The following is a 27,563-nucleotide window of genomic DNA, read 5'->3' on the forward strand; positions in this document are numbered from 1 at the left end:
TTTCAAAGTTTTAGCTCAGATTCTAAGTTTATTATCCGGTCTAGGTTAGCAACTTACTCTAAGCAAACATAGAACCAAACAGAGGGTATATAACATCATCAAGACCAAGTTATCATCAGATTCCATTATTACTCAGGGTAGCATAGCGATCAAGCAGTCTCAAACTGTGAGAGGCAGACGAATCGATTCGAGTTCTTTAACCATGCATGGTGAACCTAACCTCACGACATCCGCACACCACGAGGGTCGCTTCCTGTGTCGGCCTTCCCCATCAATCCCCTAACCCGTGTCGGGCCCATTTCCTTTGGTGCAATGTTCCACAGACCCGGCCTCTGCCGTTCTGTGACCACACTTGCCACCACGTGCGGCCGCAGGGGAAACTCCGTTCCAAGGACAATGGGACGACCGCTCACGTCTAGGTTCAATCCGGTACTAGGCTTCCTCATCCCATAATAAGTATGAGGTTAGTACTTTCAAACACTTGATCACGATCACCACCACTGTTGGGCCTTAACAAGTTCCATAGACAGATGGGGCGATCAGCCGACCACCAAAAGTTAACCAAAACCCTGCCCCGTCCATCATCCTTATAGTTATAACAGAAGAGAACAACCAACTCCTATAACTCGCGAGTGACAGGAAATCACTCGACTTTTACCGCTTCTTAATCAAGCATAGCAACTACTCGGACCCAACAGACTAGTGTTTAAAATAGGGGATCTAAGTCATGCAATCTACGGTTCCAAACAACTCCTATACGTAAATGCACAAACAAGATAAGAAGGCATGCGCAAGTTTGGGAAAAACTAGGTTCATGCTCCAGGGCTTGCCTTCAAACAAGGAGGAAGGGAAAGGGTCCTCAGCTGGGGCGGCTTCGGCTTCTGGAAGCGGGAGCTCTGCTACAACTTCGTCTTTTGGCGCCGGTACAGCTCGTAGATGCCGTCAGCGAGATGCAACTCTACACGAAATGCAAATGCAGGAGTTAGCACTTAGACGGTTATTTCAACAGCAACACTTGCAAGTTTTAGCCCAAAGACTTTGTAGCAAGGCTACAGAAAAGTGGGGGAAGTGTACTTGAGTTGGTGGAGAGCAAGGTAAAAGGATCGGATGGGAAGAAACTTATGATCTGACCCTTAGACTAGAGGAATAGCTGTGCTAGGGGTCCTCAGACTTAACGTAGAGAAGTCCCCGAGTTTTACACATATACCCTCGGTTCAAGGAAAAAGATACAGCCGAGCCCTCGGGCGAGGCGGAGAAAGGGTCGGCGAAACAGACAGGGTCGGGTGAGACGGAAAAAGGGTTGGACGGATAGAAGGGGTCGGACGAGATGGACAAAGGGTCGGATGAACAGAAGGGGTCGGACGAGGCGGAAAAAGGGTCGGACGAATAGAAGGGGTCGGACGGGACGGACAAAGGGTCGGCAGCTTACCTTCGGCTCACAGGTGAAGTTTGGGGTCGGGAAGGAGCAGACTTGAGCGGAAGGACTGAAGCACTAAGACTTGGGAGGGGGCGACGTCCGGCGGTGCTCCGGCGGCGGCGGTGCTTCTTGTGGACAACAAGCAAGCTTTAGCACAGCGCGGAGGAGCAAGCGGCTGGGTGGATTGGGAAGGGCGACCGGGGAGCGGAGAGGAGAGTTCCGCAGGGACTTAGGCGGTAGCGCTTTGAGCACGAAGCAGAGGAACGGTGGTAGTGCAGCGATGGCGAAGGGGACTCCGGTGGGACTTTGGCGTTCCCTTTATAGCTGCGCGAAAGAGAGAGGGTTGGAGCGGCACGAAGACCGGGAAGAAGCGATGGAGTGCGCTGCCACGGCGGTGATTGAGCGGCGAGGGCGGTGGAGCAGGACTTCGGGGATGATGCCTTCAGCTATTGGGCACTGGAGACAGGGCGGCGCAGGCGCGGACTTGCCGGTGGTTGAGATTTGGCGGAGGCGGGCGTCGTCGTTCGGCGGATATGATGGATGTGACAGAGGGAACAGCGCTAGAAGCGAGGTTGCTCAGGTGAGAGGTCAGGCGGGCTGCTGCTGCGCGAGCGAGCGCGAAGCAACACTCTGTCGGGGCGCAGATCTGGCAAGGCAGGAAAGGAGCTGTCATGGCCGGGGTTGGGGTTGGCAGGAGGAATCATCGCGTAGCGCGGACCTGGGCGGCGCGACTGTGAAGGGGTGACAGAAAAACCGGGAGACATCGGGCCTTGCAGCCGGGGATCCGGCGAGGTGATGATGGGCGCGAGCTGCGAGACGCTGCAGAAAGGGTATCAGAGGAGCTTCCGCTGCGATTGGGGAAGGGGGCGCGGGAATCCATCTGGTCACGGCCGGCGACGGGGCGGAGCGGCGGGTGTCAGAGGAATTGAGCCACGCGGCGGAAAAGCGCTGAAGCGAGCATGCCACTCGAGTGCGTCTGCACCAGGAGATCTGGAAAAAAGATTGCGGGTCCACCGGTCAGTCTCGGTTGGTCCACTGCTCAGATTGAAAGGAGGTGTTGTGGGAAGACTTAGAAGATCCGGCGGGTGAGTTGGGGTCGGCGCGGTCGGGACTGGGGACCAGCGGAGAGGGGCCGGATCTCAGGGTCGGGACCAGAACTGAGAGTGAGCACTCAACTCGGGAAAGCTGAGACAGGGGATTAGGGACTCAGATTAAGATTAACTCACGAGATTTGGGGTCGGTCGTTACACTACCCATAGGGAGTATATAACAACTTGATGGGTGAGCTAATGATCAACACGCAAGATGAGTGAGAGGAGTTTAGTCCTTAGGTTTATAGCCTTATGCAGAGAGAGCCCGTCCCATCCAAGTTCATTGTCGCATTCCATAAGACCTCCTTATACACCATGTTCAACTATGATCCATCCACCGTTATCCATCCGAAACCATCATCTCATTAGGTTTACTTTAGATAAATTATTATCTACATGACTTGCCTTGAGTTCCCATAAAATAGTTCATCTCTGGAATGATTTTCCTCTTGCTCCGATATTCTGTAAATTAACATATATAGTTTGCAGAATTAAATTACAATTCAGAACTCCATATTGTGACGTGTGTAATATTTGTGCAATACTGTGGTTGGCCAATAATCAGGTACCTTATAGGTGACGGGATAACTTTATTACATACATATGTTCAAGTGTTTAAATCCGATTAATTTTAGTGTCTAATCAAGTTTCTGTGCAGCCTAACACCGTCATCAATTTTTGCCATCTTGTTTTCGAGCGTGAACACCAAAAGGTTGGGCCTACTGACCCCTATTCAATCTACCTCTCCCCTTGTGCCCTGTCTCGATCGGCCATGGTGGCTCCTCTTCTTTTTGTTCTCTTCTTTCCCCTCCTCTCTCCGTGTGGTTGTCTACTGCTAATTGGCTCTCTCCTGTCCTGGTTCCAAATGTCGATTAGCTATTGGTTGTGAGAGGCATGGAAATTTCTCTGGGTAACATATAAATGTATCTTGTGCTGCAGGTTGGTGTGGAGATCCTATTGGCTGCCTGTCAAAAGGGCTCGTACTTCTGCTACAGTGCTACTGCATAGTGGCCGAGCAGGTGCTCTGCACCTTCTAGAGCAACTCCTAGGTGCAAACTAATGGTATGCTAGTGAATGAGGCAAAACTGTACTTGAGCTTATGGCTTCCTCCAGGCTCCTTTTCTTTTCGTTCTCTTGTTTCCCCTCATCCCTACTGGTGGTTTTCTACTGCTAATTGGCGCTCATGTCCTGATGATTCCATCGATTAGCTATTGTTGCAAGAGGCATGGAAACTTCTGCTGGTAACATCCAATGTATCTTGTGCTGGCTATGCAGGTTGGTGTGGAGATCCTATTTGTTGCATGGTAAAAGGGCCTGCACTACTGGCTACGGTGCTACCGCATAGTGTCCGAGCAGGTGCTCCGCACCTTCTACGACAATTCCTCGGGTGCAAACTACTCCCTCCATATCAAATTATAGGTCGTTTTAGCATTTCTAAATTAATAATTGTTGCTATTAATATAGATATACACTATGCCTAGATATATAGAAAAAATATGAATTTAAAAATACCAAAATAACCTATGACACACGAAGTACCAGTGAACCAGGCAAGACCGTAACTGAGATGTGTTTAGGTTTAGGTGAGTAGTTGTCAACTTGTTACACTTCCTTTTTGTGCGGGAATGTAGAGTACATTATATGGTCATTAGTATTTAATACTTATATATCACTAGTAGAGAAACGACCTTCCGTCCTTAATAAAAATCTCGGTCGTTTTTTGACCTGGGACTAAAGAGCTTTAGTCCTGGGTCTAAATTTTGCAGTCCGTGGAGACCTCTTTAGTCCCGGTTGATGTTACAAACCGGGACTAAAGGGGTCTCTACAGGTGATTACAAAAAGATAGCATCCCCTGCTTAGTCAAATGTGCCACGTAGGTGAGATGGTAAGGAAGGATCGCGCGAGGTTTGAGGTTGTGGATTCGAATCTCACGCACCGCTCACGCGTATATTTCGCGTGAAAAAATAGCGTGACTTGTGTGTGGGACTAAAGCTTGTTTTTTCACGGTGTATATTCTTGTATAACATTTGCATGTTTTCGGAAAATTTGAAGGGTTTGTTTTTTTTACTAAATCAAATGATTTTTAGCCACTTAATTGCTATTTAAGGTTAGTTAAAATTTCGGGGTGTTACAGAAATGACAGTAACTCATTGCCCTGTCTGCAGTAATGCATGCATCAAATTTTACGTACCTATTGCTCCTCTCCAGGGATTTCAGTTTCTGACTATCGATCTCATTTCTTCTCTGCCAACCCAATGCCCTATGGCTCTCGAAGGAGAGCTTGGAGCTGTGGCCGTAGAGCACACCATTATTTGTGTCAAATGTGCGGTACTAGTACTAAAAAAAGGCCCTGTCCGGTCACTGAGTTGAAGTTTCTTTAATTCCTCCGTCTATGTTGTCGTTGTCATACTCGTTGCGTGAACCCTGCACTGCTCCTAGGCTTTTCGTCCTGTTGATGGCTCATGCCAAGTTGTCATTTTTTTAAGCCCTGCTCATGGTCCACCAGCTTCGTCCTTTCAGGATAGTGAAGTGTGCGGAAGCTGCAGCTTGGTCCTTGGGACAAAGACCTGCTTAAAAGCACTCCATTCGGTGTAGCACGGTGATCACACCTGCATCGCACGGTCCATGATTCAGAACACAAATTAAACGCCACAGAGACCATACTGCACGCAACTGGCCAAGTGTGCAAAATACGGCCGCCGTGTGATTCAGGCAACCTGTCCAAATTATCATGTACTTGATCCGGTTAGATCATGTGCCTAGCTGAGACTTGAGTGGTGAGTTTTATCCGTACAGTCGACAACTCTCCCCAATTGGCCAATTGTCACGTGGTTGAGCCCATTAGGACATGTGCCTGAGACTTGAGCGGCTAGCTAGCTTTTATCCACATCCTTGAAGGCGATCTTGCAACAAGATCCTTGTACGAATGCTGACAGGAAACAAGCTAAACAGAGATACAAAATATTTTTTGACGCAAAACCTTTTAGTCCTGGTTGGTATTAGCAACCGGACAGACTCAGATCCCGAATAATTAGTCCGGTTGGGAAAACCAAGATCTATTAGGTTTTCCAACTGGAATTAATGCTCGTTTCTCTACCAATAATAGCGAGTCTCAAAACATTATCATTATGTTGTTGTCTAGGTAGTGCCACGACCATTCCGTCTGTCAATATAAACCAGGCTGGTTTCCTGGAAACTTTGATCCCTCGCCCGAGCGTCCACCATCAGGAGGGAACTGTGCAAAACAAGAATGGCCGCCTACCACCCTTATCGCCCCATGCTCTGCACTGTTCCTAATACACCATTGTTGTTATCGGCCTCCACCTCAGGACAGATCTTCCACAATATCAGCATGACTAAGTTGGGGCGTATACCATGCGTGAAGGCTGCTCTAGATTGCGGCACCGCCAGGCTTTGTGCCTGGACCAATGTTCAGGGATAACATTGGGAAGGTGATTTGGATAGCAGTGTTAAACTTTAGCAGTGTCACATCAAATGTTCGGATGCTAATTAGGAGCACTAAACATGAGCTAATTACAAAACTAATTGCACAGATAGAGTCTAATTCGCGAGACGAATCTATTAAACCTAATTAATCCATCATTAGCAAATGGTTACTGTAGCACCACATTGTCAAATCATGGACTAATTAGGCTTAATAGATTCGTCTCGCGAATTAGACTCCATCTGTGCAATTAGTTTTATAATTAGCCTATATTTAATACTCCTAATTAGTATCCAAACATCCGATATGACAAGTGCTAAACTTTAGCACACTGGAGCCAAACAGGCCCGTAGCGTGGGCACATAGAATGGCTAGTGGCCTAGTGCCCAAAGAACAGTCAACTGACATGGGTTTTAGTTCAAATTTGAGTGACTGTTTTTCTCTAAATACAAATATACTTCTCCATTTTGTGAGTGCACGATGTTCTGGATAATGACATCCCTCCAACATTCAAGTGGTATTTTTGTACGTTGACGGTGATGTATTTTTCTTTTTGAAACATTTCCGGATTGGATGGGCCAGTGGCTAGAGCATATTCCGGAGTCCTTCCCTGTGACATCGACATGCTAGCTGACATAGAGTAAGGACGTGTTATGCGGATAGCTTGAAGAATATGAGGCTAACGTTTTAAATTGATCCATAGGTTGAACTACCACTAAACATTAGGTTACGTTAGGATTCTAAACTATGCAATTTATAATCAATATATACACGTATACATCTATTGATCTAACCCCTCAAGCCGTATCTAACAAGCAACATTCTTTCTGTAAATTGCTAACAGACTTTGGCATAACTATAATTCTTCATAAATGAGTTTTTTTTTGCGTAGTTTTTTTGTGCACTAAGTATTGGTGGCAAATACTCCAGGCCTCCAGCTAAGGGAGTTTTTTTTATGCAAAAACCCCTTTATTGATTGACTTGGTGCAACAGAGTAAACTAATGAATGCTCATAGAAGATCCGGAAATAGGAGCGGAGGGGTGTGTGGCTCTATGCACAAGCACAACAGTAATGTGGGCGTCTCTGAATAATGATGTCATGCAGAATTGCAGATTTGCGTAGCTGGGATTCCCATGGAAGCTGCTAGCATTTTCATTTTTCTTGTTTCTCCGATTAAAAATAGGTATCGTTTTGGTTCCATATCGATCAAAAATTTTGAACACCAGTCACTACTCACTAATGTATATATAGAGAATTATGTATACTGACATTGTAGGATATGTGTTACTTGATTTACTTGAAAATTTTCATTAGAAAATTCTAGTCATGTATCGTTTTGTACACTTATGTCCACGTTCTGAACATCATCTATTTTGAATCAGAGGAAGTAAGACTTAATTGTGTAAATAAACTATAATTTAAGAGTTTTGGTGATCCTACCTTTTTCATATGTAGTATTTTATTTTGAAAAGCTACCAAGTTCAACCCAAATCTAGTGTGGATCTTTTCCTCTATCTTTTATACTGTAAATGACCTAAAGGTCGTATAATGTAGTACACTTTCTATCCAGATGCCGAGCTCTGCACATGGAGAATTTTGTGCTTTTAGTTTGTTCTCTTGGTGTGCCTGTGGACCTTGTGCAGCGGTAAGGCACGCGAGTCTTATCTCGAAGACCTTGTGGTCCGGTCATTCGGCGGCAGTCTTCAACAGAGCTCACGCATCGCATGCATATATGTTTTAGTTCAAATTTGAGTGACCTTGGAGGGATGTCTTAGTATTTCGCATGCATATATCTTCAAGAGACCTTGGAGGGATGTCTTAGTAGCATGGGCACATAGAATTGCTAGTGGCCTAGTGCCCAAAAAACAGTCAACTGACATGGGTTTTAGTTCAAATTTGAGTGACTGTTTTTCTCTAAATACAAATATACTTCTCCATTTTCTGAGTGCATGATGTCCTGGATAATGACATCCCTCCAACATTCAAGTGGTATTTTTGTACGTTGATGGTGATGTATTTTTCTTTTTGAAACATTTCCGGATTGGATGGGCTAGAGGCTAGAGCATATTCCGGAGTGTCCTTCCCTGTGACATCGACATGCTAGCTGACAAAATAGTGGCGGTGTAGCTGGAGCGCAATGTAGTAGCAGTCTGAAAAATACGCACACTACACGAAATACGCTTCTGTTTCGGTGTTTCATGATGGAGATTGAGACGTACTAACAGAGGATACCATACAAGGCTTCTGCAGAGTGCAGATTTGGCTTTGTTCGGTCGAAACTTGGCAACATGCATATTCTAAATTCCTGATCTAGAAAAATCGGAAAGAACATATATACAAATCCCCAGGTCCGGCCAGATACATTAGGAGTTGATCATTCCAAGGAGATGCTGATGGATCTATTCGCTTCAGCTTATTCAGCCGGCTTATCAGCCATCAAACAGTATTTTTCCTCTCACAACAAATCAGTCGTTTCAACTTTTCAGCCGGCTTATAAGCTGAAGCGAACTGACCCGATGTTCTTTGGAGTTAGCTGATGCCTGGATGTATTTTTCTTTAAAAAAAATACACTGCATGGTTATCCTATACCATCGGAATCTCATACGGTCCATGCAGGTATTTCCAAGTGAAAATAAAGTATATCTCCCCTCGAGAAGGACGACACGTTTGGCTGAACTCCATCTGTTCTTGCGTTGGATAAACACATGCTCTAGCTTGTTAATGAGTTGATTGATGGTCACTGGGGTTATTAACTGGGTCTTCCAGTGCTGCAATTAGAAGCTGTAGGAAAGAGACAAACAACGATAACATTGTACACCTTGGGAACTGTTTCTACTACAGCACCTTGGGAACTGTTTCTACTACAGCACAGGCGACCAATGCTGACTCGGAAAGTAGCCGTATTTTATCTCGAGGGATGTTTTGCTTTTTTGAGAATTTTTAGGATTTCTCTTTTTTTCTAGAGTGTCCACCTAGGAATCCTAGGTGGCTTCACCTGAAGACTTCAAAAGGAACCTCCAATTAGTAATAGTAAGATGGCTTTAGTTCCGGGTGAAAGACCCGGGACTAAAGGCCGGGGCCTGCAGTCCCAAATAATTAGTCCCGATTGGGAATGATAGCGAGTCTCAAAACATTATCATTATGTTGTTGTCTAGGTAACGCCACGACCATTCCGTCTGTCAATATAAACCAGGCTGGTTTCCCGGAAACTTTGATCCCTTGCCCGAGCGTCCACCATCAGGAGGGAACTGTGCATCACAAGAGCAAAACAAGAATGGCCGCCTACCACCCTTATCACCCCATGCTCTGCACTGTTCCTAATGCACCATTCTTGTTATCGGCCTCCACCTCAAGACAGATCTTCCACAATATCAGCATGACTAAGGTAGGGCGTATACGATGCGTGAAGGCTGCTCTAGATTGCGGCACTGCCAAGCTTTGTGCCTGGACCAATGTTCAGCGAGAACATTGGGAAGGTGATTTGGCCGTGGAAGGAAACCTCCCTGCTTGGCTGGTAAATAGTTCCTCCATCACAGAACAAGTTCATGTTTAAAAAGGGTATACTGACAAGTATATATATAGTATCAAATAATACCTGTATCAAGACATTTCTTATGGTGGATTTAATAAAATTATTTCGATGTTGTAAATGTTAACGTATTTTCTTATAAACAATGTCAAGATTAATTAATAGAAATATGTCTTAGGACAAAACTTAAACAACCTACATTTTAGATAACAATTACATAAACAACTGTTTTGATCCAAAAATACAATGATTCTCACATGTGACTTAATGGTGCTTCTGCAGAATGGAACATACCTGAGGAACGGGCCAGGCCTATGGGATGTCGGCGAGCACTCATTCCACCACATTTTCGACGGGTACGCCACACTGGTACGCATCTCCTTCAATCAAGGACGTGCTACCGGCGCCCATCGTCTCATCCAGTCGGAGGCGTACAAGGCTGCCCGGACGCACGGCCGGCCTCTCCACCGTGAGTTCTCCAGCCTGTGCCCACGCAAGCCAGGGAGCCTGCTCGATCGCGTGCGCAATATCGTTGGGCTCAGCAGCGGCACCGCCCTTTCCGACAACGCCAACGTCTCCGTGCTTCCCCTCGGCGATGGACGGGTGATCTGCCTCACTGAGACCACCAAGAGCTCCGTTTTGATAGACCCGGACACTCTGGACACCATCGGGAAGTTCCATTTCACCGATAGGTTGTGGGGCTTGTTACAGTCCACGCACCCGGTTGTGACACCGACCGAGTTTCTGACGCTGCTCCCGGACCTCTTCCGGCGTGGCCACCGTGTCGTCAGGATGGCTGCAGGGAGCAACGAGAGGAAAGTGCTAGGGAGAGTGCATTGCCGAGGAGGATTGGCACCCGGGTGGGTGCACTCTTTCGCTGTCACTGAGAACTACATTATCGTGCCGGAGATGCCGCTCCGGTACTCGGTCACCGGCGTGCTGAAGTCTGAGCTCACACCATGGTACATCTTCGACTGGGTACCGGAGTCTGGGAGCTACATGCACGTCGTATGCAGGTCCACTGGAAAGACTGTAAGTAGTGTCAACATCTTTTATATGTTATTATTATTATAGCAAATAACATATTTCATTAGTATCTTATACCAAAGAATTTTGATAAGCAACTTTTGATTTCGGTATATGTTTGTAGGTGGCCAGCGTGGAGGTTCCTCCATTCATGGCATTACACTTCATCAACGCATATGAACAGAGAGACGATGACGGCGGGACAGGTGTGATCATCGCTGACTGCTGCGAGTACTATGCTGATCCTGCTATCATCGAGGCACTTGCACTCCATAGGCTAAGATCGCCAGGAATTAACAAGGATGCATTCCCGGATGCCAGGTAGGTACATAGAAGCATGCAGCTTGTGATCAATTCCACTAGCTAGCTACAAGGATTTCTTTTGAGAAGATGTTCCTATGCACCGTATGCACTGGCAGGGTAGCCCGGTTCAGGATACCTTTGGATGGAAGTGCCAGGGGCGACCTGGAGACGGTGGTGGACCCTGACGCGCATGGCCGGGGAGTGGAGTTGTGTTCCATCAACCCAGCCTATCAGGGCAAGGAGTACCGTTACGTTTACGCCTGCGGCGCGCGACGGCCTTGCAACTTCTTCAACTCGCTCACTAAGATCGACCTCGCCGAAAAAGGGGCCAAGAACTGGTATGAGGCGGGCTCTGTGCCATCAGAGCCCTTCTTTGTGGCGAGGCCGGGAGGAACTAATGAGGATGACGGTGAGTTTAAATTTCTTAAACGTACTTTTATGATCTTTTGTGCTCTGTTTTGACTAACACAAATTGCTACGTGATGCAATGACATACATACCTAAGTACTGTTATTGGAATAATCTGTGCAGGTGTTGTAATATCGATTGTAAGCACCGTAGAAGGTGAAGGTTATGCGCTGGTACTGGACGCAGCGAGTTTCAAAGAGGTTGCGCGCGTGAGGTTCCCCTATGGACTTCCCTATGGTTTCCACGGCTGCTGGATTCCGAAAAAGATTTGAGACTGTCGATCGTATTTCCTGTCAGCTTTGTTAGAATTGAGTTAGCTCTAGTCCACCAATTTATTCCTGTACAAATTAAACGTACTTTGTAGACATCATTTCTCTTGCTCATCACATTGTGGTACAGTTACAGTACTGGAGAACTTCCCATCCGTGCCTGCTCTGCTCTAAAATATACAGTTTTTTTTGGACCAGAAGAACGAAGCTGACATAGATACTCGTCATGCCAGCTGGTGCGGTATCTGTTGCAGTGGCTATATGAGCCGGCACAGATAGTCAAAACAGAAATTTACAAACAAAAATAACAAAAAAAATAATTTTATAGCCCTAGAGTGCCACCACCCTCACGGAGTCACTGTCATTTTTCATGCTTTTTTAGTCACAAGGCACACCATTTTCATGTGAAATACACGTGTGCATGGGGATGGGAGTTCTATTCTTTTTGTCCGTGTTGTGTAAAGATTTAATCCATTAATTGGGCATATAACTAACTTCAAAGTAAACAATTTTCAACAGCAAAGTTGAAATATACAATTATGATATAAGGTTTATCTTCATCCGAGCTGTAGGTAAAAGAACAAATTATCCCTGGTTCTAAATAGTGTTGGAGCTCTGAATAGAACCATTATCTATGCCAGCTATTGTTGAGAGCCAGCCATGAATAACTCATTTCCCGTACTGGTTCATTTTCATACTTGCACAAATGACTTATCAGTGCCGACTTTAAGTGGCCAGTGCATATGAGCCCAGATGAGAGTTCCTATAATAGTGTTGTAAGCATGTCCACAAACCAAAATTGACTTTGCTCAATCAAAGGTGACATATGTCTTATAAATATCTCATAATTTTTAAAATTAGATGAATATAAATTTTGTTGATTTAGAGAGTATCTACTTTAGGATTCAGGGTTGAAAGTTGGGACACGCTTGTTCCAGCAGATCCAGAACGATTGAATGGAGAACAAGGTATACGCCTAGTGTCAGTAGCTGGAGGCAATGTGGTCGGCCAGGTGCCACAAGCCTATGGCGTGAACGTACGGATGGGACATCGCTACTGTCTACTGCACAAACACTTCTCCACTAGGGTTCAAAACACGCAGGTGGGCATAGGGCCAGAACCTATGGCCCCATAAGATAGCCAAATTGAAGGCTCCAAAAGAGCACCGCCATGGATACGGTTTGTAATCTGTGCTAGCCCTTACTATTGGCTGCCGCTGCCGAGGATAATATCTCTGCCCATGTTGAAAATTGATCGCACATCACAAATACTGTATATACTCCACGCCAGCATCGATACCTTTTTTATAAATAATAACCAAAACTTACGCTCCTACTCTCGACCGCTCTCTGCTTTTTCGCACGCTGGCCGCCACCTCGACCTTCGCCTCTGCATCACCTTGCTACCCTCTGCTTTTTCTCACGCTGGCCGCCTCCACCACCGCGCTTGCTATAGGTCCACCTCTCTCTCACTACTACGAAAAGCATTTTCACGAGCTGTTGGCAACCATATTTAGTGGCATTTTTCCAAACTCGTGTAACCAAAGGCCTATTACAATACGGTGTTTCAAAGGTACTCCCTCCGTTCCAAATTATTTAACTTTTCTAGGTTCATAGATATTATTATACCTCTAAATATATTAGGTGTATAATAATGTCTATGAAGATGCATAATAATATCTACGAATTAAAAAAGCTAAAAGGATCTACAGTTTGGAATGGAGGAAGTAGATATACGAAACTGGTTGTGACACAACCATCAGAAGAAATATCACAGGAAAACAAAAAATCAATCAAAAGAAACATTGCAAAAAAAGAAATAAAACATATTTGCATAGGGGCCGATCCCAGCAAGCAACCCTCACAGCTGTGGAACGATCAAGGAACAACTCACATGGTTTTCGCGCTAAATGCGCATGCGGTTTCTAGGATTTAAATAAACAACTTCCCCCTTACCCGCACCTTCGTTGCCATCCACTACAAGAAACATGTTAATCTATAACGGATTTTTCATGATGTTTTCAGAGAACGTCACATATATGCTAATATTTGTGACGATTTGTGAATTTTCGTCACGTATCACACCTATGAGGTGTTGCAAACGGCAATATGGTAGGCTTTCCTGTTGAACCTTGTGTGCCCGTTTGTGAAAATATTTATAAAATTTATCTTTCTAATTAATATATATTTGCAACTGAAGTTTGGTGGAGCAATATATACGATGTTTATCCCCATCCCAGTTACATTTATAAAATATTTGCGAACTCTTTTAATTTATGAATTTTTAATTCACACCATTATGACATATCCATTGACGAAATGTAAGTAAAAACTTTCACAATAATAAAATTGGAAATAATTTATAAATTTTACTAAATATAGGAATGTAAATTATATATCCCAAAAAAATTATTGTGAAACTCAGCTTATTTAAAAAGGAAAAAGAAGGCTATTTTACTCTCCTCACCAATTCACTTTGTGAGCTTTACCCCTAAACAAAATTTAGGCTTTGTTTACTCCTTTGAACTATTTCACTTGATCCAATCTACCACTAAAGAGATTTCTCTGTTTTATTTCTTCATGCACATCCAGAGTACTAATTTAAAATTTTACAAGGTGACTTTTTAACCATACTCCCTCCGTCCCAAAAAACAAGTTATTTTAGGTTTGTCTTAAGTCAAACTTTCTCAATTTTAACCAAATTTATAGAGAAAAGTATCAATATTTATGGTATTAAATAGGTATATTATAAAAAATATATCTCATGATGAATTTAATGGCGCTTATTTCATACTATAAATATATGTAGTTTTTTCTATAATCTTGCTCAAACTTAAAAAGTTTGAGTTAGGACAATCGTAAAATGACTTATTTTTTTGGGACGGAGGGAATATATCCTATGATACAAAATATATTATGAATTTTCCATGCTTACATTTCATGGAGATTTGTATCTTTAAGATCAATTTGTATAATTCTTTAACATAATACATCATGTCTTGTACATGCTGATAGAATTTGAACCTAAAACTTAATTTGCACACAAAGAAATAAAAAGGACAAATCTCATTAGGTCTTAGATTGGACTAAACACAATAGTTCAGGGAGCAAATCAAGCCTACCTTTTCCAAAAGGTTTAAGCAGACAGAGTGAATTTCTGAATGTAGTAAAATAGATATTTTCCTATAAAAGATAAAAATGATAATTTTTTTTCAAAAAATTGCATAAGCGGCTCATATAAGGAACTGGAGGAAATTTCTTAGCTGAGCCACCCACTTTCACAGGCGGATAGCATATATGATTCGAAGTTAAGGGCTGCTCTTCTAAGGCCCTTCTGGACCGTACAAGCTGGAAGACCAAACAAAGAGCAAGCTTTTCAGCATTGCTTTTGGAATGTCAAAACACCACGGAAGCTAGCGTAGCATGGAAAGCTCAAAAGCAAGGGAAAACGAGCTTTTGCTAGCTTTCTAGCGCAAACTTCGTGTTATTTACCTGCCATCATTAAGTAATCAATTGTTCGCTCCCTTCTACCTTTGCACTCGAGGACCAATGTCCGTCTGGCCCGAGGAAACCTTTGCACGCCTCCGTTACCTTTTGGGAGGCCTACGCCTTGTAGAAACTGTCTACCTAAGACTGTCCCTTGGCTCACGGGTCTGACACAAGGTTAGAATCCAAGCTCTTTCAGAGTGATATCTCACTGATGGCTCGCCACCCACCCTGGGAAGGGGGCCTTCTTTTGTCTTCCACCTAAGCTGCGCAGGATAGGCCTAAAGCCAATCCCAGTGAACAGTAAAGCTTCATAGGGTCTTTCTGTCCAGGTGCAGGTAGTCCTCATCTTCACAGACATGTCTATTTCACTGAGCCTCTCTCCGAGACAGTGCCTAGATCATTATGCCTTTCGTGCAGGTCGGAACTTACCTGACAAGGAATTTCGCTACCTTAGGACCGTTATAGTTACGACCGCCGTTCACCAGGGCTTTGGCCGCCGGCTTCCCTATCATTAGTTCACCAACTTCCTTGACCTTCCAGCATTGGGCAGGCATCAGCTCCCATACATGGTCTTACGACTTTGCGGAGACCTGTGTTTTTGGTAAACAGTCGCCCGGGCCTGGTCACAGCGACCTCCTTTTGCGAGTGGGCACCCCTTCTCCCGAAGTTACGGGGCCATTTTGCCGAGTTCCTTAGAGAGAGTTGTCTCGCACCCCTAGGTATTCTCTACCTACCCACCTGTGTCAGTTTCGGGTATAGGTACCCTTTTGTTGAAGGTCGTTTGAGTTTTTCCTGGGAGTATGGCATGGGCTACATACTTCAGCACCGTAGCTCCTGGTATGAGCCTCGTAGAGAAGCAATGGCTAGTCCACAGGGCTCATACTTCAGCGCTACAGCACTTGGTACTCGGACCTCGGCTCGAAGCATTTTCTCAACCCCTTCTTACCCTGAAAAAGCAGGGTCACGTTGTGTCCTTAAACCTATAACCATGTTTCGGCTAACCTAGCCTCCTCCATCCCTCCATAGCAACAAGGGGTAGTACAGGAATATTGACCTGTTGTCCATCGACTACGCCTTTCGGCCAGATCTTAGGCCCTGACTCACCCTCTGTGGACAAACCTTGTGGAGGAAACCTTGGATTTTCAGGGCATTGGATTCTCACCATTGTTTTCGTTACTCAAGCCGACATTCTCTCTTCCATTTCGTCAACCCCCGCTTTCGTGTTTGCTTCCCTCTAAGGTGGAACGCTCCCCTATTGATGCATTTTGACATCCCACAGCTTCGACAGATCCCTTAGGGCCCGTTTGTTAGGATGGAATTGAATCTCATTCTAAGAATCTCATTCTAGCAATTAGATTCAATAGGAATTAAATTCCATAGAATTAGATTCATTTCAATTTTCTTGTTTGGATGTACAAAGAAACTAATTCCTAGAATTAGATTCCAAATATTGTTTGGTTGATTAGAGAGGAAACTACTTCTTTGGAAAATATAGGTTAGCACTGTTTTCTCAGGAAAACCACATCATACACGAGTTAGCACTGTTTTCTCAGGAATTAAAGATGAGTACTTAGCACTGTTTTCAGACTAATACTTAGCACTGTTTTCGAAGAAAACCACATCATACACGAGTTACATACCTCCAGCTAGGAAAATACAGATAAAATACAAGATAATACTTTCAGATGAGCTACATATTATTACAAGTTCAATAGATATTATCCATCACTTGATATAGATGAACTAGTTTCTTCACTTGTTGAGCTGTTTTAGAAGCCACCTCTTCCTCATCCTCTCTGGAAGCGCCAACAGAGACTCGTACTTGCGTGCGTCACCGGTCAGGATATCAAATAGGTCCAACAAAGTGTCTTCATCCAATCCTTGTACTTCATTCAGTGTGTCTAGAATTTCTTTTGATGTTGGTCCTTTAGGGGCTTCCTCCTTTAGTGCTTCAGCAAACTTGTCTAGTTTTTCAGCCATCATAGAGGTAAAAGAGTCGCCTGACCGTTGCCTCTTTAAACTTCCTGAAGTTGCCGATGATGTGGGCTCTTTGTTACTAAGATCTTCCTTACTCATGTCTTTTGAGCTCTCAGCTGCAGTCCTTGCCGCTTCACCGGTAGCATGGTCTTTGCCAAACACCAAGCTGATTGAGTCCCAGTACAAGACAGTCTTGTGCCTATAACCAGAAGCTTCTTTGTTTTTCTACAAAAAAACAAATGGTTAACACATATATATCCAACTTCAAGCCACACGGAATAACAATGAACATATAAACATATGTTGCTGAACAGAATAAAATTGAATGTGCATTCTATAGTCACTGTTGACATTTTGCTAACTGTTAGACATTTCGACTAACTATGCTAGCTATGGGCAATATAATGAATAACCACTTTTCACATGGCAATCATGCAAACAAATATCCAAATGCAATCAGGTCTATAATCAAAGCAAAAAATTTCTAGAATACCACAAGTGGGTACAAACCGATGCATATTTAACATTATGGAAAGGAGAAATACCATATTGTGCAGTTCTGAAGCCCTATGCTTAATTCCATTCGCTTTTCATCATAGAAGTTTGAGATCAAATTTCAACAATTACCATAAGCATATCATGGGTAAGATTGAAGCCCTAACCAGTTAAACCTCACATGGTTTATTTTCCATGTATCTATCCGTACACCACCAGTGCTTCATGTGGTTCAGACTTCAGAATAAACAACGACGCCATTTAAAAAATCAAGACACTGCTGAGAAAGAAACAACACATCGAACCATTTCTACTTATCAAGATGCCAACATCAGTGAGTAGTAACTGAAGTTATCTTGCCTCAGTGTTTTCAGGCTAATTTATCCAAGTAAAACAGAAACTGGGAAGGTATGAACAGAATTTAACAAGCAGTTACTAGTACAAGCTTTTATAAGCTCTGAAGGTATATGTTCTTGTGTTAAGCTTTTGTGGCTGACAGCTTTTGTATAAGCTTTTGTGTTAAGGACATCTCAGTTTAGAAGAAGACATCTGTAAGATTTTAATAAGCAGTTGAATAAAGTGCAGGGCCACGGGTTGGTTTAAGTAAATAACCTAACAAGTTCTGAACAAGTGATAACCTAACAAGTTCTGAACTTAACACAAATTTAAGTAAATAAGTGGTTTTTAAAACTTACCGCCACATATTCTTCCCATACAGCATCACTATCAACAGATATTTTATTTTTGTTCCAATCCCAACCAAATCCACTTGATTCCAGCATACCATTGATGATAGTGTAGTGTTTGTCAAAGGTCTTGTTCCTCGCCATGATATTGTCTTTTGAGATATCCACATTACACTTTTCTCGGACATTCTTGATAGCAGTTGTATAGACATGAGACTTCCACCCATTCTGGCATCTGTCACCCTTGTTATAGTACTCCACAAATGTGTCAAGAAGAGCCTTGTCCATGTCATCATTCCAAGAAATGTAACCCCTGCCCGAGCCTGACTTCTTGCCCTTCTCCATATCCTACAGGAAAAATGTTCACAAAAGGTTATTAGTAAAATATTAGGAGCAAAACCAAATATCATAAGTTTAAGCATGCATTGATGATAGAATTTATCATACATTGACCACGTCTTGCTTGGTAATCAGCAAACATTTGGTTAGCTTTGGTATCCCTAAAATTGCTCCATTCATTTGTTGATTGAACATTGGTAATCATACCCACTTCACTTTGAACTTCATGAGGTTCAAAAGATATTACTTGATCAACTTGGTGTATAAGTAAATCATCCATATCTCTCTGTCTATCAATCACAAAATTGTGCAATATGCAGCAAGCATTAATGATCCTAATCTGCAAGAATTTAGTAGAAATGAGTTACATGCTAGCTAAGGTCATTCAGAGGTGAATTTCAAGCTAGGTTACTACGGAATACCTGATTTTGTAAGTCAAAATATGAGTTGCTTCTTAGTATAGCCCACCTCATCTTTAATAGCCCAAATGTTCTCTCTATCACATTTCTAGCAGTTGAATGGCGCAAATTGAATAGTTCTTTGGCAGTGGATGGGTTATGCCCTTGAGCAGCCCACTCATTCAAGTGGTAGCGAGTGGATCGATATGGAGCAAGAAAGCCCGGTCCATTGGTGTATCCCGCATCTACTAGATAGTATTTCCCACTTGGAATAACAAATGCATCGTCCCGAGACATTGCATCACGTAGCACACGTGAATCTGAAGCTGATCCTTCCCATCCCGCTAAGACATAAACAAATTTCATGTGACGATCACAAACCCCCAAAACATTGGTGGTAATCTGTTGCTTCCTATTCCTATACCTCCCTTGGTCAGCCAAAGGCACAAAAACGTCAATGCGTGTACCATCTAATGCTCCAAGACAATCTTCAAACCACTTCCACTTGGAATCCTCAGGTTCTACAACTGATGGATCAGGAAGCTTGATAAATTCATAGCATAATGATAGAATACCTCTAAGCACCTCATTGAAGTGACGGCAGATTGGCTCAAGTGACCATCCATATGAGCTACGAATCATCCTCATCTTAGTGCCATGACCCACTACAAGCAAAAAGATTGCTACCTTTTCTTCTACCGACACATTCTTGTTATCACACATACCACATCTCTCACGTAAGATGGCACATAGGTCATAAAATGATCTCTTAGTTAGGCGCAAACTATCATAGCAATAGACATTTGATCCTTGGTACAGATTTCTTAGCATTTGTTTGCGTGTAGCTACATCTCTCTCAACCACTTCATTCGGATCAACAATATGTCTAGGTCTCTTACGCTGATACCAGTGCACAATCATGCTCATGACAGCAGAAACAAATAAAGCAGCCACCCTTTTTCTCTTTTTCCTACTCATCTCTCTCATTTGCTCCATGCTTGTATTAACCAAGTCTATGCAAAAAGGAATATTTTAATTTATCATCAAAATGCTACAGTATTTTGGATAATCAGAAGACAAAAAATAATCAGAATGCACTCAACAAGGTTCATGGTCTTTACAGATTTCTAGTTTACATCAACCATAATTTTCTATAGACGATGGACACTAGAGGTTGCTTGTTTCTGTCCAGTTATATATTGCAGAACTCACGTACTTGTTCCTCATTAGTTTAAATTTGACTTGGATACATTTTCACTCCCTTTCTTCCGTGAGCTAGCTAGCTGGTCATGAAAGCGATCGGTGACAAGTAAAATTCAATCAACACACAAGTTGAACAACCCTCATTCAATTCGATAAAACAGCACATCCAATATTACAAACAGCACATCAGCTCCTTGCAATATTCAATATTCGATAAAACAGCACATCAGCACATCCAATATTCGATAAAACAGCACATTCAAACATCAGAATCAAAATGTACCAGACTATCATATCTGACAATGTATCCACTCGCTAATCTTTGAACTTACAATGTGTCAGTGCCTCAGCATATCAGTTCCTTGCACCCTTCTTGAAGCCGCCCAGCAACGCCTTAACCAGTAGCTAACAAAAGAGAAAAGAATCTGAGACAGTGAAATAATTGGCCTTAAGTAACATTAAATGAATAATTGAACCTGCAAAGTATACATAGGGTGATACCTGGGTCAGGATCTGGTGACGCTGCAAAGGAAAGTTCAGATAAGAGTAAACAGCCTCAGGAACACTCTGACATTCAAGCTGATGATAGCTATTTATCTGAAACAAGAAATGGGGAAGTGGATCAATCATCAAGCATTGGTGAACTACTCCCACACAATTTATAGGCTTTTACTATGTTAATTTTATCTGTTGTAGCCAAGCATCATCAAAATATAATTTATTTATCTTCTTTGGATGCCCAAAAGCTGGCATATAAGTAACTTGCATTGATTTTGTGAAGTTGTAATGGACTATAGGCAGCCTTGGTCTTTGAAAAACATCTGGAGATTTGCAACTGCTACGCCTATAGTCTATTATCATTTGTTCTCCAGACGTTGTTATCTATATGCCAGCTTTTTGTGATTTGGCTGCCTATAGTCCATTACTGTTTGTTCTCTGATAATTGTGCTGACATATTTATTTTTCCATTCCAAACAGTCTCTGGTTCTTATGTAAATCATCACCAATACATTTGCCCTGCTGACCATGACGAAATTTGCTCATTAACCTTTGTCTTTTTCTAATACTATCGTACTGTTGAACAGCTATTCTGCACTCAGATAGTGCTTAGGGTCAAACTCCAGGATTACACTATTCTGCTGGATGGAGTAGATTAAAGAACAGATTTAGCTAATTCCAGCAGAATATCCTAAAACAACAATATTGAGCTACACTATTGGAATTATAAAACAGGCTATGCAGGCTGCTCTACCTACGACGTGCAAGAGCAACCGCGGCCATATTTCGATTGGACCAGGACCTATATGTAACTTGAAACACCACTAGTAGTAGTAGCATAAAGCAAGCACAAGTCTCAGACTGTAAGCAGTCTCGTTTGTTTCATTGCAAAAGAAAATTCCATAAAATTAGAAGGGCATCTGGTGTATACCAGTAAAACACATGTACAGAGCTATGGTTTACACAAATCTAGTACATATCTCCATTCTACTGAAAGTAGAAACTAGCAAGCTTAAAACTTTTGATAGACAACTAATTAGCAGTTCATGCTTAAAACTAGCAAGCTTAAAACTTATAAAGAGTACTTGCATTGGTTCCATCCAGAGTATATCATTGCGGCAGCACATGTAGCTAATTAGCAGTTCATATAAATCACATAGTCAAGAGTGAGCTGAGGACTATACTTGCTATCTCACATAGTCAGCATCGTGAGAAGTTGTTCTAGGGAAGAACTTGTTGGACGTCGTCAGTCCCACAACTCCCTCCTCGCTTGCTACGACCAGTAAATGAAAAAACAAACCACAAAAGAAAATGAATTAGCTGGTATTTCCTACTGAAGTTGTGCGGAACAGAAAAAAGATAGCTATACATTCTTAAGTATACAGAAGAATAAAGGGCCATCATTTTCTTTAAGTATACACAGAGATTAATCTAGAACTGATGATAGATACTGAGGGAAGCATACTTTCATGCAAATATTATGCAAGGTATCTACTAATATTATTTATATGTTTAGCTGACACACTCGCAGTATGCACATATCTACGAATAACATCCAAGGTAATACAGCTCAATTGATCAGCAATTTAATGTACTAGCTAAACCATTTGACATGTTGATTAGAAAAGAAAACAGTAGTCAGTGTTGATTGAAAGAAATAGTATGTAGTCAGCAGTATAGCAACACTAAAGATAACCTCAAGGCTTGGACAGATAACCTCTAGGAAATAGATAAATATCCCTGTAAGCTGAGATGAATTTGATCCAAAACTAAAGATCTGACAGATAACCTCAAGGCTTGGACAGGGGTTCCATTTCACTGACAAGGGTACAACAACAAGTATTTGAAGGGTACATTAATATGAACTTAGCAAATACAAGACACTATGACAAAGAAATATCTAGACGTGAGTAGGTAAACCAGATCAAAGCACTGAGTAGGTAAACCAGATCAAAGCACTGAGTAGGTAAACCAGATCAAATCTGTACACTACTGAGAGATGCACGAACTACTAAGTGCAATCACTAAACAAGTGAGGAGATGCAATCAGGGAGGAGATGCAACAAGTGAGGAGATGCAATCTCTAAACAAGTCGGATCAACACTACTGAGTGCAATCAGGGAGGAGATGCACGAACCCTAGGGACGGTGGCGAGGTAGACGGGGGCGTCGAAGGAGGGGTGGCGGAGGAGGTAGACGTCGCCTTCTTCGTGGAGGAGGGGGCGGCGGAGGAGGAAGATGGGGAGGCGGAGGAACGGCTAGCAGCGTCGAGTGAGCGGATCTGAACGAAGGAGGAGCGGGTGGCGGAGGAGGGGCGCCGGAGGGGGCGGGGGAGGAGGGGGCGCCGGAGGAGGGTGTGGCGGAGGAGGTGGCAGAGGAGGGGGCCGCGAAGGAGGCGGCGGAGGACGGGCCGGCGAAGGAGGCGGCGGAGGCGAGTCGGGAGAGGAAGGGGGCGCGGCGTCGGGGAAGGGAGGCGAGTCGGGAGTGGAGGCGAGTCGTTTCTGGAAACGATTTCTTCGTTTTAGGCCCGGAATGTGTCGCAGGCATTCAAATTGGCCCGTGGAAATCACTGGAAAGACGATTTCCAATTCCACGTGCAGCCAAACAGGTCGGCCCAGGAATAGAATTCCAATTCAGCCCAATTCCTGCGTAACAAACGGGCCCTTAGCCCCATTCATCTTCAGCGCAAGGGCGCTCGATCAGTGAGCTATTACACATGCTTTAAAGGGTGGTTGCTTCTAGACAAGTCTCCTGTCTGTCTTTGCACCTCCACCTCCTTTCTCACTGAGCGGTCATTTAGGGGCCTTAGCTGGTGATCTGGGCTGTTTCCCTCTCGACGATGAAGCTTATCCCCCATCATCTCATTGACCGATCTTGACCCCTGTTATTTTTGGGTCATACCTAGTATTCAGAGTTTGCCTTAATTTGGTACCGCTCGCGTAGCCCGCACTGAAACCGTGCTTTACCCCTAGATGTCCAGTCAACTGCTGCGCCTCAACGCATTTCGGGGAGAACCAGCTCGCTCTGGGTTCGAGTAGCATTTCACCCCTAACCACAACTCATCCGCTGATTCTTCAACATCAGTCAATTCGGACCTCTGCTTAGTTTCATCCAAGCTTCATCCTGGTCAGGGATAGATCACCTAGGTTTGGGTCCATAAGCAGTGACAATCACCCTATGAAGACTCGCTTTCAATACAGCTTCAGTGGGTTCCATTCCCTTAACCAAGCCATTGCCTATGAGTCGCCGGCTCATTCTTCAACACGCACGCGGTCAGAGATCACTTTTCCCTCCCACTGCTTGGGAGCTCAGCACAGTTTCATGTTCTATTTCACTACCCACTGGGGGTTCTTTTCACCTTTCCCTCACGGTGAATGGGAGCCGATTAAAATTTTCTCAATGAAGCTAGGCTAAAATACAAAACCAATCTCCAGACCTCTCTTCTAGCAAAATTAAATCCACTTAGCAATGCACGAGCTAATGGACCTAGCAATGACGCTAGGAACCCAATTTGAGACTAGCAGAAGTCAGAAAGAGTCCAACCAAGTGTCGGAAGAAGAACTTTGAAAACCAACACCTAAGTTCTGAAATTTCCGGAAAAACCTTTGAAAAATTCCAAATCTTCGGAAATTTCTGGAATATTTTGGAATATTCCGGAATTCCAAAATCAGCCTTCACGAGGAAGGTGAAAAAATCCGAAACTCGATCAAACAACCTCCAAAAATTACAAAATTTGAACCATAGACTCACAACAACATACCAAAGGTATTTCCAAAGTTTCAAGTCAAAAAACCTAAGAATTGGTCACCAAATTCAAAAGATTTGGGAAGGGTATAAGAAAGGGGATTTTCTGGAAATCTCAAAATTCAAGGTGCTTGTGCATGGTTTTGCTAGGGGATCATCCTAAATGTTCTTGCACATGTCCTAGCACCGATTTGCTCCAAGAAAAACACCTCAAAACGCTGCGAACCGTGAGATCCAAAAATGCTCCAAAAATAGGGAAAAAGATAAATTTCAGATTCAAAGAGGATGGAACTAGATGGCATGAAATTGATCTTTGAATTGCTTCACCATGTTCGGTTACAAGCCACTCCTAAGCACAATCCAAGCTAGGATATCAAAAAGATCAACACAAAGATCCTTCCTCTCTCTCTCCCTCTACCAAAGGCTCTCACAAAACAAATGAGAAAACCCCTACCAAAACAACCAAATGGATGGCTGCCCCAACCATCCATCTCTCATATATATAGACACTTGGCTATTTCCTAAGTTGCCCTTACATGAAGCATACAACTCCAAACCTCCTAGGGGCAAAACCTTTCAACTTTTTCTTCATTCATCGGACGGACCCGGTGCCTTCACGACTTAGCTTCGCCTCGACGCAAGCTTCGCGATGGTGCCACGCATCCTCCAACTCGACACTGTCTAGCCGCACCGGACTCATCCCCGGTTTTGAGGCCAAACTGGTCAAACCCTCTTGCACACCCCACAGGCGTGGCTCATCCCCAGTTTTGAGGCCAAACTGGTCAAACCCTCTCGCACACCCCGCAAGGCGTGATTCATCCTCGGTTTTGAGGTCAAACCGGTCAAACCCTCTTGACACTGCGCACGACGTGACTCACCGATGTTGACGCGTGTCCAACCTCTGCCAAGCTTTCGACGCCTCCAAGTCTTTCACTCCCGGCTGCCGGCCGCCTACTCGACTCGCCTCCGTCCCGCTTGACTCGACCCATGCCGTCTCCATCCCGTTCGTGTACTCTTGCTCTTCCGTGCACCATGTGGATTGCCCATGACTCCGCCTAGACTCCTCGGATCCCTCGGTCCAAGCCTACTCGTGTCCACCCTTCACAGCGCTAGTACATCGGCATGGACCTTTCGCTTGACCTTCACCTCATGCCGTTGACCTCCATGTCGCATCCTACACCTACACATCCCAAGCCAAGAGACAGATCACACAATATATAGTTTACACAAACACCAGAACACAACGCACACAACACAACACATCCGGTTAGCCATTAGCATAATCATGCACATATGAAATATGGACTCAACCGGTAAAGCCTCAAATCATTTAGTCAATCACTCATCACAATTAGACCAAGGCACATCTCAACTTTCTCTCAATATCCCCCTTGATATGTGCATTGACAAAAGATGATTTGAAAGAAAAAGAGAAAACATTCAAGTGCGCAAAAGTTAAGTAAAAGCAAACACAAGGCCACTTGATATGAGAAAGGATCATGCAAGCTCCAAATAAAAAAACTCTTGGTTCTTAAAGAAAGCGCAAAGGCTAAACACAACCGAAGAGTCAATCAAGAGACAAAAAAGCTTGATGAATCCCAAAAAGCAATCAAAGTCATTTCAACATTTGTCAAACACTCGTCACAATCAAGTCAAGGTTCATATTAACTTGATTTTCTCAATCTCCCCCTTGATGAGTGTGTTGACAACATTCAACCACAAAGAAATGGTTTGAGAGGCAAAAGTCAAGTAAAAACTATGATTAAAGTCACCCTGCATGAGAAGTATCACAAAGGCCAAATCAACTTCGAAAAGTCTCGGTCCCAAAGATATGGGCAACAGCTCGGCACAACTGAGATAAAATAACACATGATCCCTCAAGAAGAGGCAGAAAGGGCTCAACACCAATCATGTGAAGATCGAAAACACATGATCCTTCAAGAAGAGGCAGATAGGGCTCAAGATCAATCATGTGACGATTGAAAGCTCAAACCAAATGCCGGTTCCTCAAGAAGAGGTAACAGCTCAACACAACCGGCAAAAGAGCAAAAGAGAGCACAAAAGTCACAAGCTCCCGCTGAACATATGCACTCCCCCTGAAAATATGCCACATTGAAATGCATGCACAAGAGCAAAATAATGCATGCTCCTCCTCAAATGCAAAACTCCGCATTAAATGCAAGACTCCCCCTTAAATGCAAACATAAGATACACATGGGAGCACAAAATGCATGCCATGGATGTACAACCTACCAAGCTTCTCAAATATATCACAAAGCACTTGCAAAGGCTACAAGTGAGATAATGCACAAGTAGGTAGATCATAAAGAGCAATTGCATCGCCATCAAGAGGATATTATGATATAAGCAAAAGATGAAGCAAGTTGACAAATTTTGCAGTTTATAAAAGTATCACCACATGAGCAAGCACCTAGTCAAGAATCACTCAAGCAAGAATTAAACTAGGCCATCAAAGCTCATACAACGAAGATACATTCTTGACAAGAGATCATTGCAAACACCCACATATGCATCACAAGTCATGTCAAGGCTTGTTGAAACCATGTGCCTACTTCTTTTGGTAGACATCATGTAACAACTAAGCAAGCAAGGTTATCAACATTAAGCACAATAACTTGTGAATTATTGATTTTTTTCTTATCATCATTTTTTATCATTCACATTAAACAAGTTACATGAAGTGCCTTTGCGGCACAAAGAAGCCATGTTTTCCCCAGGAATGCATCATGGGCTAAATATTTGCAATGATACCTAGATGTTTGATCCAATTGAAAAGAACAGTGAATTCCAAGCAAAAGCTAAACATGGAACTAGAATTCAAGCAAGAATAATGCATAACCAAGAAACTACGCATGGGTGATAAGCAAGTCAAGTTTATAGCTTAGAAATAGTATTGGATTCAAAAATAATTATCTCATCATGTTTATAAGACAATATGATCAAGAGCATAACTGCACATTGCTACACAATTACCAACCAATGCACTAGTTCACAAATAGCATAAGGAAACGCTAAAGATTTATAGGAGAAGCTAATCTAGTGCAAAGTGTACATGATGTAATATGCTACAAATGCAATGCAATGCTAAAAGAGATAGGGTTCGACTCAAACTAAAGAAAGCTCATGAGGGGTCAAACCAATCTAGGAAAAGCTCCGTGGTAAAAGAAGAACCGCCAAGGATCCCAATTGAGTACCAAAGAAAAGATACCAATTGAAGGATCAAAAA

At 43.3% G+C, this 27,563-nt stretch overlaps 2 protein-coding genes across 3 annotated transcripts; one reads left to right on the forward strand and one right to left on the reverse strand.

Annotated features, from left to right (window-relative positions):
- The first annotated feature begins 3,378 nt into the window (after positions 1 to 3,378).
- Positions 3,379 to 11,627, forward strand: LOC117866430 (carotenoid cleavage dioxygenase 8 homolog A, chloroplastic). 2 transcript variants are annotated; one of them, XM_034750636.2, is made up of 7 exons: positions 3,379 to 3,570; positions 3,784 to 3,927; positions 9,110 to 9,468; positions 9,766 to 10,515; positions 10,634 to 10,830; positions 10,929 to 11,221; positions 11,344 to 11,627. In XM_034750636.2, the coding sequence occupies exons 2-7, from the start codon at positions 3,810 to 3,812 to the stop codon at positions 11,490 to 11,492; spliced, it is 1,866 nt and encodes a 621-aa protein (XP_034606527.1). In that variant the 5' UTR covers positions 3,379 to 3,570; positions 3,784 to 3,809; the 3' UTR covers positions 11,493 to 11,627. The 2 variants fall into 2 exon arrangements, with proteins under 2 accessions (XP_034606527.1, XP_034606528.1); XM_034750637.2 differs by having other exon boundaries at positions 3,380 to 3,570; positions 3,784 to 3,895.
- A 4,943-nt stretch (positions 11,628 to 16,570) lies between these two features.
- LOC117834136 (uncharacterized) lies at positions 16,571 to 18,746 on the reverse strand. Its single transcript, XM_034713765.2, has 2 exons — positions 18,145 to 18,746; positions 16,571 to 17,179 (listed from the first exon to the last, which is right to left on the reverse strand). The coding sequence occupies exons 1-2, from the start codon at positions 18,478 to 18,480 to the stop codon at positions 16,730 to 16,732; spliced, it is 786 nt and encodes a 261-aa protein (XP_034569656.1). The 5' UTR covers positions 18,481 to 18,746; the 3' UTR covers positions 16,571 to 16,729.
- Positions 18,747 to 27,563: the final 8,817 nt, after the last annotated feature.

Source organism: Setaria viridis, chromosome 8 (genome assembly GCF_005286985.2).
Source record: "Setaria viridis chromosome 8, Setaria_viridis_v4.0, whole genome shotgun sequence".
NCBI classification, from domain to species: Eukaryota; Viridiplantae; Streptophyta; class Magnoliopsida; order Poales; family Poaceae; genus Setaria; species Setaria viridis.